This window comes from Chanodichthys erythropterus, chromosome 16, assembly GCF_024489055.1.
Source record: "Chanodichthys erythropterus isolate Z2021 chromosome 16, ASM2448905v1, whole genome shotgun sequence".
NCBI lineage: Eukaryota > Metazoa > Chordata > Actinopteri > Cypriniformes > Xenocyprididae > Chanodichthys > Chanodichthys erythropterus.
Window position 1 is genome coordinate 2,582,106 of NC_090236.1, and position 14,581 is coordinate 2,596,686.

The window sequence follows — 14,581 nt, forward strand, 5'->3', positions numbered from 1 at the left end:
TGTGAAATACATCACATTTGTGTAGTAAAATGGGTTATGAATGGAGTTTCAAGCTGACTTGATGTTTTGCTAATAGATTAAAAAACAAAACAACAACAACAACAAAAAACAACTAGCAAAATTATTTTTTATATTGCAAATAAGTAATCAGGCAATCTCTGCAGTTTTTTCATTTGTCATACTTCTTATATAAAAAAAAAAAAAATAAAAAAAAAAAATAATAATTTTGCTAGTTTAATGCCACACTGAATAATTGATATATCTGCAAACGAGAAAAAATTGTCACATTTATTCAATATCAAACAAGAGTTGAATGTACATTTGTAATGGGGTCTTAGAAAAGACTGAAATGAATATCAACAGTGTTACATCATACCCACTTTCATTCCAACCCTTTTTATTTCCATACTTCATACAATAAATTATTTAGTGCCAAATAATGAGATATGTTCTTAAGACATTGCGCTGACACATATGAATACTGATCCCTGTCAAAGTCAAAGCATTTTTTTTTTAAGTAAAAGAAATTACATATTAGTCCAATTCATACCAAATCTGTGCAAGACACAGCTTCCATTAAGCTAAAAAAAAAAAAAAAAAAAAAAAAAAAAAATTAATATAAGGAAGCTTTTTTTTTTTTTTTTTGTACATATACGTTGGCAAAATACAATTTTCATGGTAAAATCCATAACTGAACACATCATTCACAAGTGGAGATGTGGTGATTATGGGTTGAACTGTCTTTCTTTACACTTGGTACTGCAAAATATATTTTTAGTTGTCATTCGTACAACAGTTATTTGTGCAATAGAGAAAATATAAGGCCTGAGTCTGGGATATTCTTTTAATTTTCTGTATCACAGTCTCTCTCCATTCATTCTGTATTTCCAAGAAGGGAAGATTCACCTGCAAACTGGCTGGGAGAGTTTTCAAAGTTCTACAAAAAGTCAGACATTGGCATGTTTCTTTTTTCTTTTCTTTTTTACAGTATACTGTACAAAGCTTTTGGCAGATGTAGATGATGCCAGTCTTGACACTTTCTGCTCGAGTTTGACCAGACCGTCAGTTCTGTTACTAAAAAACAAGTGAGAAAGAGTCATTGTGCCGTTGACTAGTCCCTCTCTTCCTGTCGTTTGTGGCTGAATAGACAGAATGTGAGGCAAAAGAAAAAAACGGACGAAAGTTGACATTCTTGGCTCAGAGGCTGGTGATTAGCTGCATCTGTCCATCGCTAGTGGGTTCGCTCTCTAGTGGAAGGCAGCCCTCAGGGAGCCTGGGGCCAATGCAGCCCACGCTAGTGCCTCCACGGCTAATCTGATAGTAGGAAAGCGCTTGAGTCCCATCTCCCAAGTCGGGCAAGCTCTTGTAGCAGTGTTCCTCAATTTCACTTTGAGCTGATGAGCAAGGGGAACCATCATCCTGTCCACTGACCAGGTCGGGGGATTCAGAAGGTAAGGAGGACTGAGAGTCTCTGAGATTGGGCATGCTTGTGTACAATGAGTCTCTGTTATTTGGCGAGGGCGCGTTGTCTTCCTCTCTTGCATTTTGCTCATCTTCTTCTGGCTCTCTGCTGTCTTTCTGCAGCCTGATGGCCTGCTGAGATGCCTTTTGAGTGGAGTAAAGGAGCGAATGAGTTCGTTGGGGCAAAAGCGGAGCCTCGAGGGTCACCCGGTCGTTCGGGTGAAGGAGAAGAAGCTCCAGTGCCTGGTGGCTGCCGGATGGCGGCAAAGCGGAGGTGTCGGCATCAGCAACTATGACGTCGACTTCATTCCCGCTTCTGTTCCCGACACCTCCGTCGACGCAGGCTTCCTGTGGAGTCAGGTCTCTGTCCCTGTGGCTGTCGGACCCCGGTTGGCATTTTGAGCTGGTTTGGTTTTGCGGCAACCTGCGAGGTCTCAGGTTGTTGTGAACCAGCTCGGAGATGATCATCTTTTCAAAGGCAGCGTCGTCCAGGTGCACAGTAGTCGGGCAGCTCAATGCAGGGTCTTCGTAGTCGTCCTCTCGGAGGGAGTAACTGTTGTTGAAGTTGTCGTTGAGAGGGAGTGTGTCCATGGTGCTGACATCACGGCTGTTGGTCAGGGAGTGCTGGCCTGAAATGAAAAACGAAAAATTCCGTGAAATGAACAAATAGTAAGTAGCATGACAGACAATACTGGGTATTTGCACTATTTAAAGACATGATATTTCTCATCCCACTCATTACATGCCAAATGCCAACTAAAAATAACATTAAAAACTAAAATAATAAATTAAAGAGGACCTATTATGCTTTTTTCCATGTTCCATGTTTCATTGCAGTTTGAGCATGAAAAGGTCTGCAAAGTTCCAAAGCACAAAGTCACTCCAAAGGGAGTTATTCTCTATATCAGTGCGCACTGTTTCTGAACTTCCTGAAACGCCTCCATTGTAGTCTTGATTCTTTCTTCTGGGATTGAACACGTCACAATTTTCCTCATTTAAAGGTGCCATCGATCGTTTTTTTACAAGATGTAATATAAGTCTAAGGTGTCCCCTGAATGTGTCTGTGAAGTTGCAGCTCAAAATACCCCATACTTTTTTTTTAATAAATTTTTTTAACTGCCTATTTTGAGGCATAATTAGAAATGCGCCGATTCATGCTGCGGCCCCTTTAAATCATGCGCTCTCCGCCCCCTCCTGAGCTCTCGACTCTATCACTGCATAAACAAAGTTCAAACAGCTAATACAACCCTCAAAATGGATCTTTACAAAGTGTTCGTCATGCAGCATGTCTAATCGCGTAAGTACAGTGTTTATTTTGATGTTTACATTGATTCTGAATGAGTTTGATAGTGATCCGTAGCTAACGGCTAATCCTACACTGTTGGAGAGATTTATAAAGAATGAAGTTGTGTTTATGCATTATACAGACTGCAAGTGTTTAAAAATAAAAATGTCACGGCTCTTGTCTCCATGAATACAGTAAGAAACGATGGTAACTTTAACCACATTTAACAGTACATTAGCAACATGCTAACGAAACATTTAGAAAGACAATTTACAAATATCACTAAAAATATCATGTTATCATGAATCTGGTCAGTTATTATTGCTCCATCTGCCATTTTTTGCTATTGTTCTTGCTTGTTTACCTAGTCTGATGATTCAGCTGTGCACATCCAGACATTAATACTGGCTGACCTTGTGTAATGCCTTGAACATGGGCTGGCATATGCAAATATTGGGGGCGTACACCCCGACTGTTACGTAACAGTCGGTGTTATGTTGAGATTCGCCTGTTCTTCTGAGGTCTTTTAAACAAATGAGATTTATATAAGGAGGAGGAAACAATGGAGTTTGAGACTCACTGTATGTCATTTCCATGTACTAAACTCTTGTTATTCAACTATGCCAAGGTAAATTCAATTTTCAATTCGATGGCAACTTTAAATAATTCCCACCCAAAGTATGCGCAAAGTAATGGGGCGGGGGCCTGGTTGAGTTAATTAGTAGTGTTGAAACTCATGGTTATGGTAAGGGGCAGGGCATTACCCAAGCACGCTTGTAGTGCTTGACCAATCACAACACACTGGTCCAGCCAACCAATCAGAGCACACTGTGCTTTTCAGAAGGAGGGGCTTCATAGAGACAGGAATCAAACAGGACTGCATTTCCCAAAAGCATCGTAAGTCTAAAGGTGATGATACACGGGGCAACTTTTTTAACAATGTTGCCAGGCCATGTCGCCGAGCGATGTTGCTTGGACACTTTCCCATTGAGAATGGGAAACAAATTTTGATCTAAAGTTTCCAGATAGAAATTTGTTGCCCATTCTCAATGGGAAAGTGCCCAAGCACCATCGCTCACTGACAGACAACGTTGCTCAAAAAGTTGCCGTGTATCACCACCTTAAGTTGATCGTGGAGCCTACGAACTTAGGCTTACGATACTTTTGGGAAATGCTCAATTCAAGACTTGGGCATAATAGGTCCTCTTTTAACAAATATAGATGCATGTCACTAAACGGAAACTGTTCAAACAAAATGTTCAATGTTCCATAAACTGATGTCCTTAACAGTACAGCACAGAGAAAAAGAATGTTAAAAGGCAGCCAAAGAACCTCTTGCAAAAACACAAAAAGAGTCATTATTGTAAATGAATGCCAGATGCAACAGCGAAAAGCATAGACACAAAACATGCTGTAAATGTCTGTATAGAACACAACAGAATGGAAGCATGTTTGTAGAGCACACCGATTACAAACAGCAGGCAGGGTGAAAACACTCACATCATGTGTGTCTGCTCAGGCTAGCTGACCTGAGAACTGCCCATGTGCGAAAAGAAAGAGTCAAATAACGCCTTCTTTAGAAAATTGCAGCGAAGACAGAAAGTGAGAAATCATCAAGCAGAAAAGCTTGCAAATTACAAACGTCTGAATTCAGCCCATCAAGATTTACCACACATTTTATTTCACTCACGATTTGAAATAAAATTGATAAACAAATAGGAATTGGCTCTTTTTTAATTCACAAGTTTGAATTTGAATTTTATTGGCCAGACGCCACAAGATGTTGAATTGTAATTTAATAACGTAATTTGTGATTGTGCCCATATTATTTTCTTATAAATAATAAAAATTCATTTAAATTCATATAAAATTAATATCATTTATTATTTTCATATAAATAATAAAAAAAGTTAATTAGGAAAAAGTTTGCAATTTTGCAATGACAGCCTGCTGTTTCCTGACATAAATCAAGTTTAAACATGATTAAAAACTATTAACAGCTATAAAAAGTGATTATCATTTTAGTGATTATAACCACACAAGTGTGCTAATAATACAACCTTGCCCATAAAAAAAAAAAAGTTAATTTATTATTAAAGAAATGTATATAAAGTATATTCGGTCCCACTTTATATTAAGTGGCCTTAATACTATGTACTTACATTTAAATTAATAATTTGATACAATGCATTTATTGTGTACATACATGTTTTTACATTGTACGTATATTTGAAAAACACCTGTAATTACATCTGTAATTAATTTCTGTAATTACATTTATAATTACACTGTTGACCCATCCCTTACACCTTACCTCTACCCTTAAACCTACCCATACCACCAAACCTGTCCCTAACCTTACCCGTATCCCAATTCAGTAGCAGAAAAAGTGTTTTGCAATTCAATATGAACCCAATAAGTACATTGTACGTATTTTTTGATGTAAGTACATAGTAGTTAAGGTCACTTAATATAAAGTGGGACCGTATATTCTAATTTGAAGCATTTCAAACACTTCTTAATATTAGTTTATGGGGTAATTATACTGAAATGTATAAAGAAAAAAGTAGTAAAACTCAGAGCAATGAGATGAATTTCTTTAAATTTCATTCCATTTGAATTCACTTCAAAACTGAATTACAATTCTCCATCCTGTTTCCTACTCTTTTTTTTTTTAGAAGAATCCTGGCAGTTCCAGACTTCTTTCATTTAAGAATAATGGAGGCCGCTGTGCTCTTGTTAACCTTCAATGCACCAAACAGATTTGTAGATTTCCTTAGACCTGTGCCTCGACACAATCCTGTTTCTCCACTCTGCAGGCTGTCCTTTCAAACTCATGACTTGGTTTTTGTTCTAATATGCATTTTCAGCTGTTAAACTTTATATAGACAGGTGTTTACTTTAATAAATTGTCCAATCTTTAATGAATTTGCCACAGATTTACTCCAATCAAAGTGTACAAACATCTCAAAGATGATCCAGAGAAATAGGTTGTTTTGTTTTTTTCCCTACTTCCTAATTCGAATTACATTCAAATACAGGAATTGAAATTTAAAATATATGTCATAATTGAATTTTTAATGGCACCCAACAAGCTCATAAATAATCAACAAAATATGATCAATATTTTAATTCAGCTCAAATTATTCTAGTAAATGTCCATGATAGAATTGCCATTAATAAAATATGAATGTGTAAAACAAAAGAGCATTTTTTAAAACTTAATTTTTTTTTTTTATGATTTGTGAGATGACTTCAGTAGTAAGTAAATCTATCAGAAGGCTGAATGCAGAATGTGGCAGGTGTAAGTTTTAGCCAAACAATCTTTAAAACAAAATTAATAAAAAAAAAAATTTGTTTAGGCCTATATGAATGCATAAACATCTCGAGTCATAATTACAGAGAAGTACAAAATATCAACAGTATCACTTAAGTAATAAAAATAAAGTGGTGATAGAACAGAAAGTGGAGAAAATCATACATTTTAGAAACTGCTGCTCGGTTTCATGCAGAGCACGGGATGAATTTAAATAATATAAGATAGCAGGGATGTGAAAAATATATCTGTGTTCTGCTGCAAAATAAGGAGTCTCTTTTTAGAGTGTGAAACAGGCATCAAAGGGTTGAACGGGAGGAGAGCGGGACCGAGGGGGAGAAAGGATGGACAAAAATAAAGCAAACAAGCATAAAACATTATCTGAGCCAAGGTTATTTGCATTTGTTTATGCATTCGCGATGGGTATAATCCAGACTGGTACTGTCTGGAGAGCCTGGCCAACAGATGCAGACAGAATGCATTTGGACAAGCTGGAAAGCAGGAATTCTGGGAGAAAAGCCAGGCCAGATCTTTGATTGTTCGGTGTCGGAAATATATTGCATGCACTCAGTGTTTACAATGGGCACAGATATTCTTTTCTTCTGCTGCTGGTGTTTGCCTAAGTGGAATGTAAAGAGCGAAGGTCTCTGGGAAATTGTTCTTTCTCTGGTCTGAGCGAGCTGTTCAGATGCAATTACTAAAGAGTTTCTTTTGTTCACTCCTCCCGTTTCAGGCATCGCGGAATGCGTTCATGCTGCAGTCAGCCCCGAGACGTGGCTACAAAGACTCACAAAAAGAAATAAAACTAGTATATTTAATTAGCAGAGTGAATACATTTATCCACATGTCCATAAACAGCACTCGTCTGCCAAAGATTCATTCGCAGTGTTGATCAATTTCATCATATGCTGTGAATTTTGCATATTGTACCATAAAGTACAGAATATCTGGTTTTGTAAAAAATCTACAATATTTGTGTAGTTTAATCAATACTGTCTACTTAGACTTTTGAAGCTACAGTAGATCATCACTTTGTTTTTGTACTTAAAGTGGCTTAAAATGATGATTAAATGCATTTTTTTTGATAATACAATATTAAATAGGAAAGATTACTAAAACAAAGTGACCTGTGGTTCAATAGTTTAACACATGTAGGAAGCCTTTTACCACATCCATTAGTCTACTACATAAAGAGGCATGGCATTGCTTTCTTTGACTGTGTTTAGATCCGAAGCGATCAAAGCTGCATCTGAAGTGTGTCTGCACTGAATACTTTGACAGCACATCCTTCTCATAATGTTCACTAACAGTAGCACTACAGAGAACAGGCTCTGATTCACATATCATGCTTCCAAAGATATCCCGCTTTGTAGAACAAAGATGGTTCAAATCCAATTGTCACTCTGTATAAGTTACAGATTACATGCAACGCCATGCAGGACTTCAGAAGGAATTGGAAGTGCAATCTTATTAGCGTTAAAAAAGGCATTGTAAAAATGATCACAGTAAAAAGTTTTATAATAAATAATATTTTATGTGTAGTTTGGTACGATGACTTGTTTCCCAAGGAACTGCCCGGTTAACAAAATCATTAACAAAAAGGGTGAACTAATAAATTGGAGGTAATGGTAATAAAAAAGCGAAGGATTCATGCAGCTGAAAAACAATTGTTTTTAAAGAAGAACGGCCGCAGTGATTTCGTTACAGCCTCTGCAAATGACAGTTGTGTGTTAATAGCGCTGTATTTCTCCAACCCACACCACCTCAATATTCCCAAACGGCAGAATGAGAACAGCCCTGTAGAGCACCTGGAGGTGAAGGTGTGCTGCAGACGATGGTTTCGGCAAGAAGGTTGTTATAGCGGTTGTTAGTGTCGTGAGGCCTGAGGAGAGGGTTAGTTAGAAGATAGTTGCCCGTCATTCCTGTTGAATAAAGAGAGGAGCAATAAGAGGGATGACTGTGAACCAGAGAGGATTAGGAAAGCAGAACAGAAGAAAACAGGATTACGTAAGATAACAACCACAGAGTGATAAGTTGTTCCGAGAATTTCAGAATCACATATTTCAGATATGTGAACGGCCCACCAACCAAATGCTGTACTTGAACAGAAGTGAACAACTTTCACCATGCCAAATTACAGCAAAATATTTTTAGATTATAATTAGGAGTGCTACAAAAACACTTGATCTGAAAAGTATTAGGCTAGATCAGTGGTTCTCAAACTGGGGTATGCGTACCCCTGGGGGTACTTGAGGTGACAAAAGGGGGTACGCAAACAAAATACTGAGTAGTTAGTTTAATTCTACCATACCTTAAAATGTATTTCTAACTGGCAAAATGCTGTAAATCCATTACATTTAATCAAATTACCTCATCTTTTGCAGTCAAAAATGACTGCATCCACAGAAGTATAAAATAAAAAATGTTTTCATAAAGGTAAAAATACGCACTGGAAAATCAATTTAGGGGGCAAATATTGTCCCTTAAAGGTGCCCAAGAACGTTATTTCACAAGATGTAATATAAGTCTAAGGTGTCCCCTGAATGTGTCTCTGAAGTTTCAGCTCAAAATACCCATGGATTTTTTTAAATTAATTTTTTTAACTGCCTATTTTGGGGCACCATTAACAATGCACTGATTTACACTTGGCGCCGCCCCTTTAAGACGCATGCCTCCTGCCACACGAGCTGTCGACTATATTACAGCGCATTTACAAAGTTCACACAGCTAATATAACCCTCAAATGGATCTTTACAAGATGTTCGTCATGCATGCCGCATGCATGCTTCGAATTATGTGAGTAAAGTATTTATTTGGATGTTAAAAGTTTTATTCTGAGTGAATTTGAGGCTGTCCTCCGTGGCTAACGGCTATTGCTACACTGGTGGAGAGATTTATAAAGAATGAAGTTGTGTTTATGAATTATACAGACTGCAAGTGTGTAAAAAATGAAAATAATGACAGTCTTGTCTCCGTGAATACAGTAAGAAACGATGGTAACTTTAACCACATTTAACAGTACATTAGCAACATGCTAACGAAACTTTTAGAAAGACAATTTACAAATATCAGTAAAAATATCATGCTATCATGTATTATGTCAGTTATTATTGCTCCATCTGCCATTTTTCGCTGTTGTACTTGCTTGCTTACCTAGTCTGATGATTCGGCTGTGTGCAGTTCCAGACGTTCTGCCCTTGTCTAATGCCTTTTATAATGTTGGGAACATCACGGGCTGGCATTATGCAAATATTGGGGCGTACACCGCGACCGTTACGTAACAGTCTGTGTTATGTTGAGATTCGCCTGTTCTTCAGAGGTCGTTTAAACAAATGAGATTTATATAAGGAGGAGGAAACAATGGAGTTTGAGACTCACTGTATGTCATTTCCATGTACTGAACTCTTTTTATTCAACTATGCCAAGGTAAATTCAATTTTTGAATCTAGGGCACCTTTAATGGAAAAGGTGTGACTGCAGTCTAAGTGGAAGAGAGGGGGTACGCAGAAGGATGGTAGTTCCTTCAGGGGGTACTTCACTCTAAAACATTTGAAAACCACTGGGGCTAGATGAACTTTCATGCAAATCTAAGGCCCTGTTTACACCAGGTGTATTGTCGTCAATCGGATCAAGTGGATGACACTAAATACTAGGGGTGGGAGGAAAAAAAAGAAAAAGAAAAAAAAAAAACTCTCTCCAATGATTCTGGATCGATTCTGAGAATTTCAGAAAGCAGCAACTATTTGCACACAGCTCAGCTTGGGACTCAATATTCAGGTCAAGCTAGACGTAACTGATAGTGTTGTCTGATCCCACTGTAGATAGAAACTTAACAAAAATGAAACAATAAAATATCCAATTAAGCCACATTCTACTATTCATAGTTTTCTCATGATATTACACCCTTAAATAAATGCCCACCTTGAGGCCAAACAAGGCTTTCCTCCATTGACCACCAGTGATTTTTTTTACCAGGTTTGTACTTAGTACTAATGTATTAAGACAATGAAATTAAAAGACCAAATCCAATATATTCCTTAATAATGGTGCATACTAGGGGTGTCACAGTACCAACATTTCAGTAGTCGGTACCAATACCAGTCTCATCCGTTGGGCATCACTGTCAATCATTGCAGTTTCTGAATCAATCACTTATTTAAATATGGTTGTCAATCCAGAAACTTTGCAGTGTACTTAGCAGCAAGAAAAACTACACTTGTATTCAGATTGAATGGGTAATAAACAGAAAGCAAGAGAAAAGGACACCGGTAAATCAAATATATCTTCATTACTTCTCGTGAAAGTGTTCACTTATATTAATACAAGTGTTCACTTTTTAAATTATTGGTAATTGCAAGCATTGTTCACTGCTGCTTTGTCTTGAAGCAGCAGTAATAAAATAATAGTAATTAAATTAATATTTTATTAAAAAAGTGGTAACACTTTCCTTAAAGTCTTTATGTATAATGCATTATAAAAGTAATGCGTTACTTATGACATATAATGCATAGTATGATCTTATAAATACCTGTAACCACAGGTATAATATATTATAATACTCATATATTCATTGTTACAGCTTTAGAAAGATTAATGCAAGGAGTCAGCAAATATCAGCAAATATTATAATGCATTTTTATGAAAAGATATAATGCATTATAAAATACATTATGAATAGAATACCTTTATACATAATGGCTTTAAGTTTTACCAAAAAAGTTTTACATTTTAAATTAATAAAGAAGAAATTTAGAGAAAGATTATTATTATTATTATTATTATTATTTCTTTTAAATATGGCTATGTTCTCGCTGTGGACCTATATAAAATAATTTTATCAGCATTCATATATAATTAACGATTTTTATATTACATTCAGCTAACTTTCTCACTTTAGCATATAAATCATCACACTGTAATAAACTGTTTCTTAATGATCCTTGTTACATGTTACATGTTGTTAGTATGATAATTACTATAAATTGTGCATACTTGCAATGCAAGAGAAATATTTTCTTATATTTATTCAATCAATGCTACAGCTTATACATGATATTTTGTTAATCTTTTATGAGTTGCATATATTTCCTGACAACTTTTAAATAATGAAAAGATGCCATTTGTTTTTGACATACAGACATGTGTAGATGTGTGTAACCATTGCATGTACTGACAACAGATTTTCTACCTTTATTGTTTATTAAAATATGTTGTTTCTGACAGAGGGATTAGTGAAGGAGGACAAAAGTAATGGTTTCAAAAGAGTGTTAACTGTTTAAGAATATACACGTAAGGGTTAGATTTTGACCGATAAGCATGGAGATGTTGTAACTACTGAGCACTGGCCCACTCTTTCTGTGATACACTTGGTGAAAAACTATTATTATATCTCTCTAAATTATATTTTATGTTTCTCTCTCTCTCTCTCTCTCTCTCTCACTTTGATGTTTCAAAGCTGATCTACAAATGCTGTGAGAGGCTACTTGGAAACAATGATTTCTTTCTGCAGTCAAGGTCAGTTGGGCTGGGAGAGTTTTAGGGAGTCAGATATTTATGCACGTCAGGTGGGCACGACTTTTAAAGGATGTCGAAGAACTACAAAATGTACATATATGAATATAGCAAGTAGGATGCCTTATGATAATTTACTAATTTTTTTATCCAATCAATTTTGAAAGTCTTTGTCACCTTGGTTTAGTGTAGAAGTGCTGTTGATATCTCCGGAGATGAAGGAAGACTCTGACTGTTTCCTCACAGTATCGTTCCACATCCTCCTGATGCGGCTCTGCGGCGAGAGAAAAACACGTTCACTGATTATTGAAGCTAATATTTATGTAGAATGACAGCTTTGCAGTCTCAGGCTGTCTCCGAAATCATCCCCCATTAGCCTTAAACAGGGCACTATTTGAGGGGACTGACATTTGTAGTGGTGTCCGAAACCAGTGAATGTTATGGAATGCACTCATTCAATCCCATAATGCACCACAATAACGAGTGTACAACTGATGACGGCTAGAAAATACCCATAATGTACTGTGAGGGTCATGCTGAATGATTTCCAGCCTGCAGCTGAGTTGTCCATTTATCCATTTTCTAAACTGCTGGTTCAATGTGGGTACAATGTAAATTCCATTTAATTATTAAATTGTTTAGTTGATGTTTATACATAGTTTCCATGACAATCTTTTCATTACTACTGGAGCTGGCAGTTTGTCAAATTTCAAATGATTATTAAACAGCAAGCACAAACTATGCAAAACCAGCAGCCCTTCCGGCGCACTCAGTGTCCAAATTCGCTCACTCGTTTTCATTCAATCCTTCAAGTGGACTATATTAGTGGAGTAATGAAGGGAATAGTAAAGTTGGGTATATGAGGCGATTTCAAACACATCTTCAGTGTTCGAGGGGCTATTAACACTATAGGTGGAATAAAGACTGCAAAAGAAAAAGTCTAAACAACACATTTTCATCTTTTGCAGCTTAAGATCCCCCATAATAATTGCAATGCAATTCAGGGCAAGAGAAAACAACAATATTCTGCTTATTGTTTAATACTTATCAAGAAATAGTCATTATTAAAGGAATGTTGTGGTTTCAATGCAGGTCAAGCTCTATCAACAAAATTTGTGGCATAATGTCGACTATAAGAGAAAATTATGTTTGAATTTTCTGTAAAACTGCTTTCAAACCATGTCAAACATAAGGGCCGCCATCCTATTTCTTGTGGCCCGCAAGACAGTTTAATTAAAATGTAATTGCATGATATTTCCACCTCTTCATGTATTCCTGCGATTCATTTTTTTAAACAAAACTGTGTTTAACAACAATGTTTATTTTAGGTTTCAGACATTTGAATACATGCTAGTAGTAGTAAAAATTGCACACATTGTGTAGGTAACTGTAAAGTGTACTTTATTCTTCGCCCTGTTGACCAGCCACTCATGTTCATGTCTTTAGGAAGGAATTCACATGTTGTGAATCCAACAGCTCTGATTCTGTCATAGCATTTCATTTACACAAACATGTCGGCTTGCTATAAATTACACATCAACTGACAAGGTCATTATAAAGAAAAATAAATCAAAATCTATAAAAACAATACACGGGTCAAACAGTATAATGACAAGCATTGTTGCTATGGAAATAGAAATGTGAATCATTCTATCTAATACTTCTTTCAAAGCAGCAAGTTGTGTATATATGGATTTTGTTATTGTCTTTAACCCCAATATAACCAGTTTTAATACCGTACTGTAAAAAGCATTATACATGTGAATTGAAGTGAATTGAATTAAGAAAAATGCAGTTACAGTAGTGAACTTACAATGGAAGTATGGCAAGACAGTATACACTACATGTAGTCTTTAGTAACTATTTATTATTTGAGCTTAAAGTTGTATTAATCATCCTTTTTGAACTGTAAGTACTAGATGGATGAACCTGTAGTTATGCATTACTGATGTAATGCCAGTGCGTAGTTTTCTTCAAAATCTTGCCAATGTCTTCAAGAAGACTGGAACTCTGTGGAAGTATCTGGCGGTGGTGGACGCTAACCAAGTATGTTTACACTGTTACTATAATTGAGTACAATTTGAAGTATCTGTAATTTACCAGAGTCTATTTCATAGATCATAATATCATAATTTTTTACTTTAAAAACTTAGTTACTCAATATTTGGAACTGAAAAAATAGACATCCGCTTTGAGACACGATAGCCATGTCCGATTCATGAACTGGCTCAAATACGAATTGGACTGATTACAATTGCAGCTGTTCTCCTGTCAACAAGGCACTGATTTTATGATCCATTCAGGACAAGCCTTCTGGTAACAACTCACTGAATTGTTTGTGTCCAGCACAAAATGAAATGTTAAGTGACAGACGTTGAAAAAACTAAGTTATAATAATAATTATTAGTAATGTCAGTTGTTTGTGACTGCTGTAACAGGACGAGCTGTTTAAATCCAGTGTGTGAAATGTTTGAATGTGGTGAACATTTCACATCACTGTCTGTAGAGGGTAGGATAGCTAAATACTATAAATAAATGTTAAAATTATTCAAATTAGTGCCTCATGCATCTTCCCCCCTGCCGCACCAAATTCAAAATGTATGAAACTTGTAAATTTGCACAGCGTTCTTCTTAAATGTCAACGCATTTTGCCCCGTGTTGCATCTGTTTTATATTGTATTCTATAGTACAGATCTTAACTTGTTTGCACAGTTGAATTATTAGTAACTTTGATATTTTGGATATCAATAGTACAATTGTATATTGAAATTTAATGTTCTAGTAATAAAAAAAAAGAAAAAGAAAGAATGAAAAACTGTTCTACAAGAGCACAAAAACAAAATCAAGACTTTGTCAAAGGGCATAAAATGGCCTCTTTGAATCATTGGATAATTTTCAGAGAAGTGAACATGTTTGCAGAGTTTAGCTCAAACCCTGATCAAACTTAGCTGCCTATAACTCTGAAGACCTTGATTAGCTTGCTAAGGTGTCTTTGATTAGGGTTGGAC

General features: G+C 36.1%; 1 protein-coding gene across 4 annotated transcripts in view; it reads right to left on the bottom strand.

Moving 5' to 3' along the window:
• Nucleotides 1-636: 636 nt before the first annotated feature.
• The window catches only part of LOC137002666 (adhesion G protein-coupled receptor L2-like), a 123,850-nt gene continuing 109,905 nt past the window's right edge, over nt 637-14,581 (bottom strand). For 3 of the 4 annotated variants that reach the window (XM_067362466.1, XM_067362469.1, XM_067362468.1), the window contains 3 exons: nt 11,751-11,847; nt 7,871-7,984; nt 637-2,090 (listed from right to left, as the gene is read on the bottom strand). In XM_067362466.1, coding sequence (XP_067218567.1) covers nt 1,198-2,090; nt 7,871-7,984; nt 11,751-11,847 — 1,104 coding nt within the window. In that variant the 3' untranslated portion in view covers nt 637-1,197. The remainder of the gene's footprint in view (nt 2,091-7,870; nt 7,985-11,750; nt 11,848-14,581) is intronic. The other variant, XM_067362467.1, reaches the window with a different exon arrangement.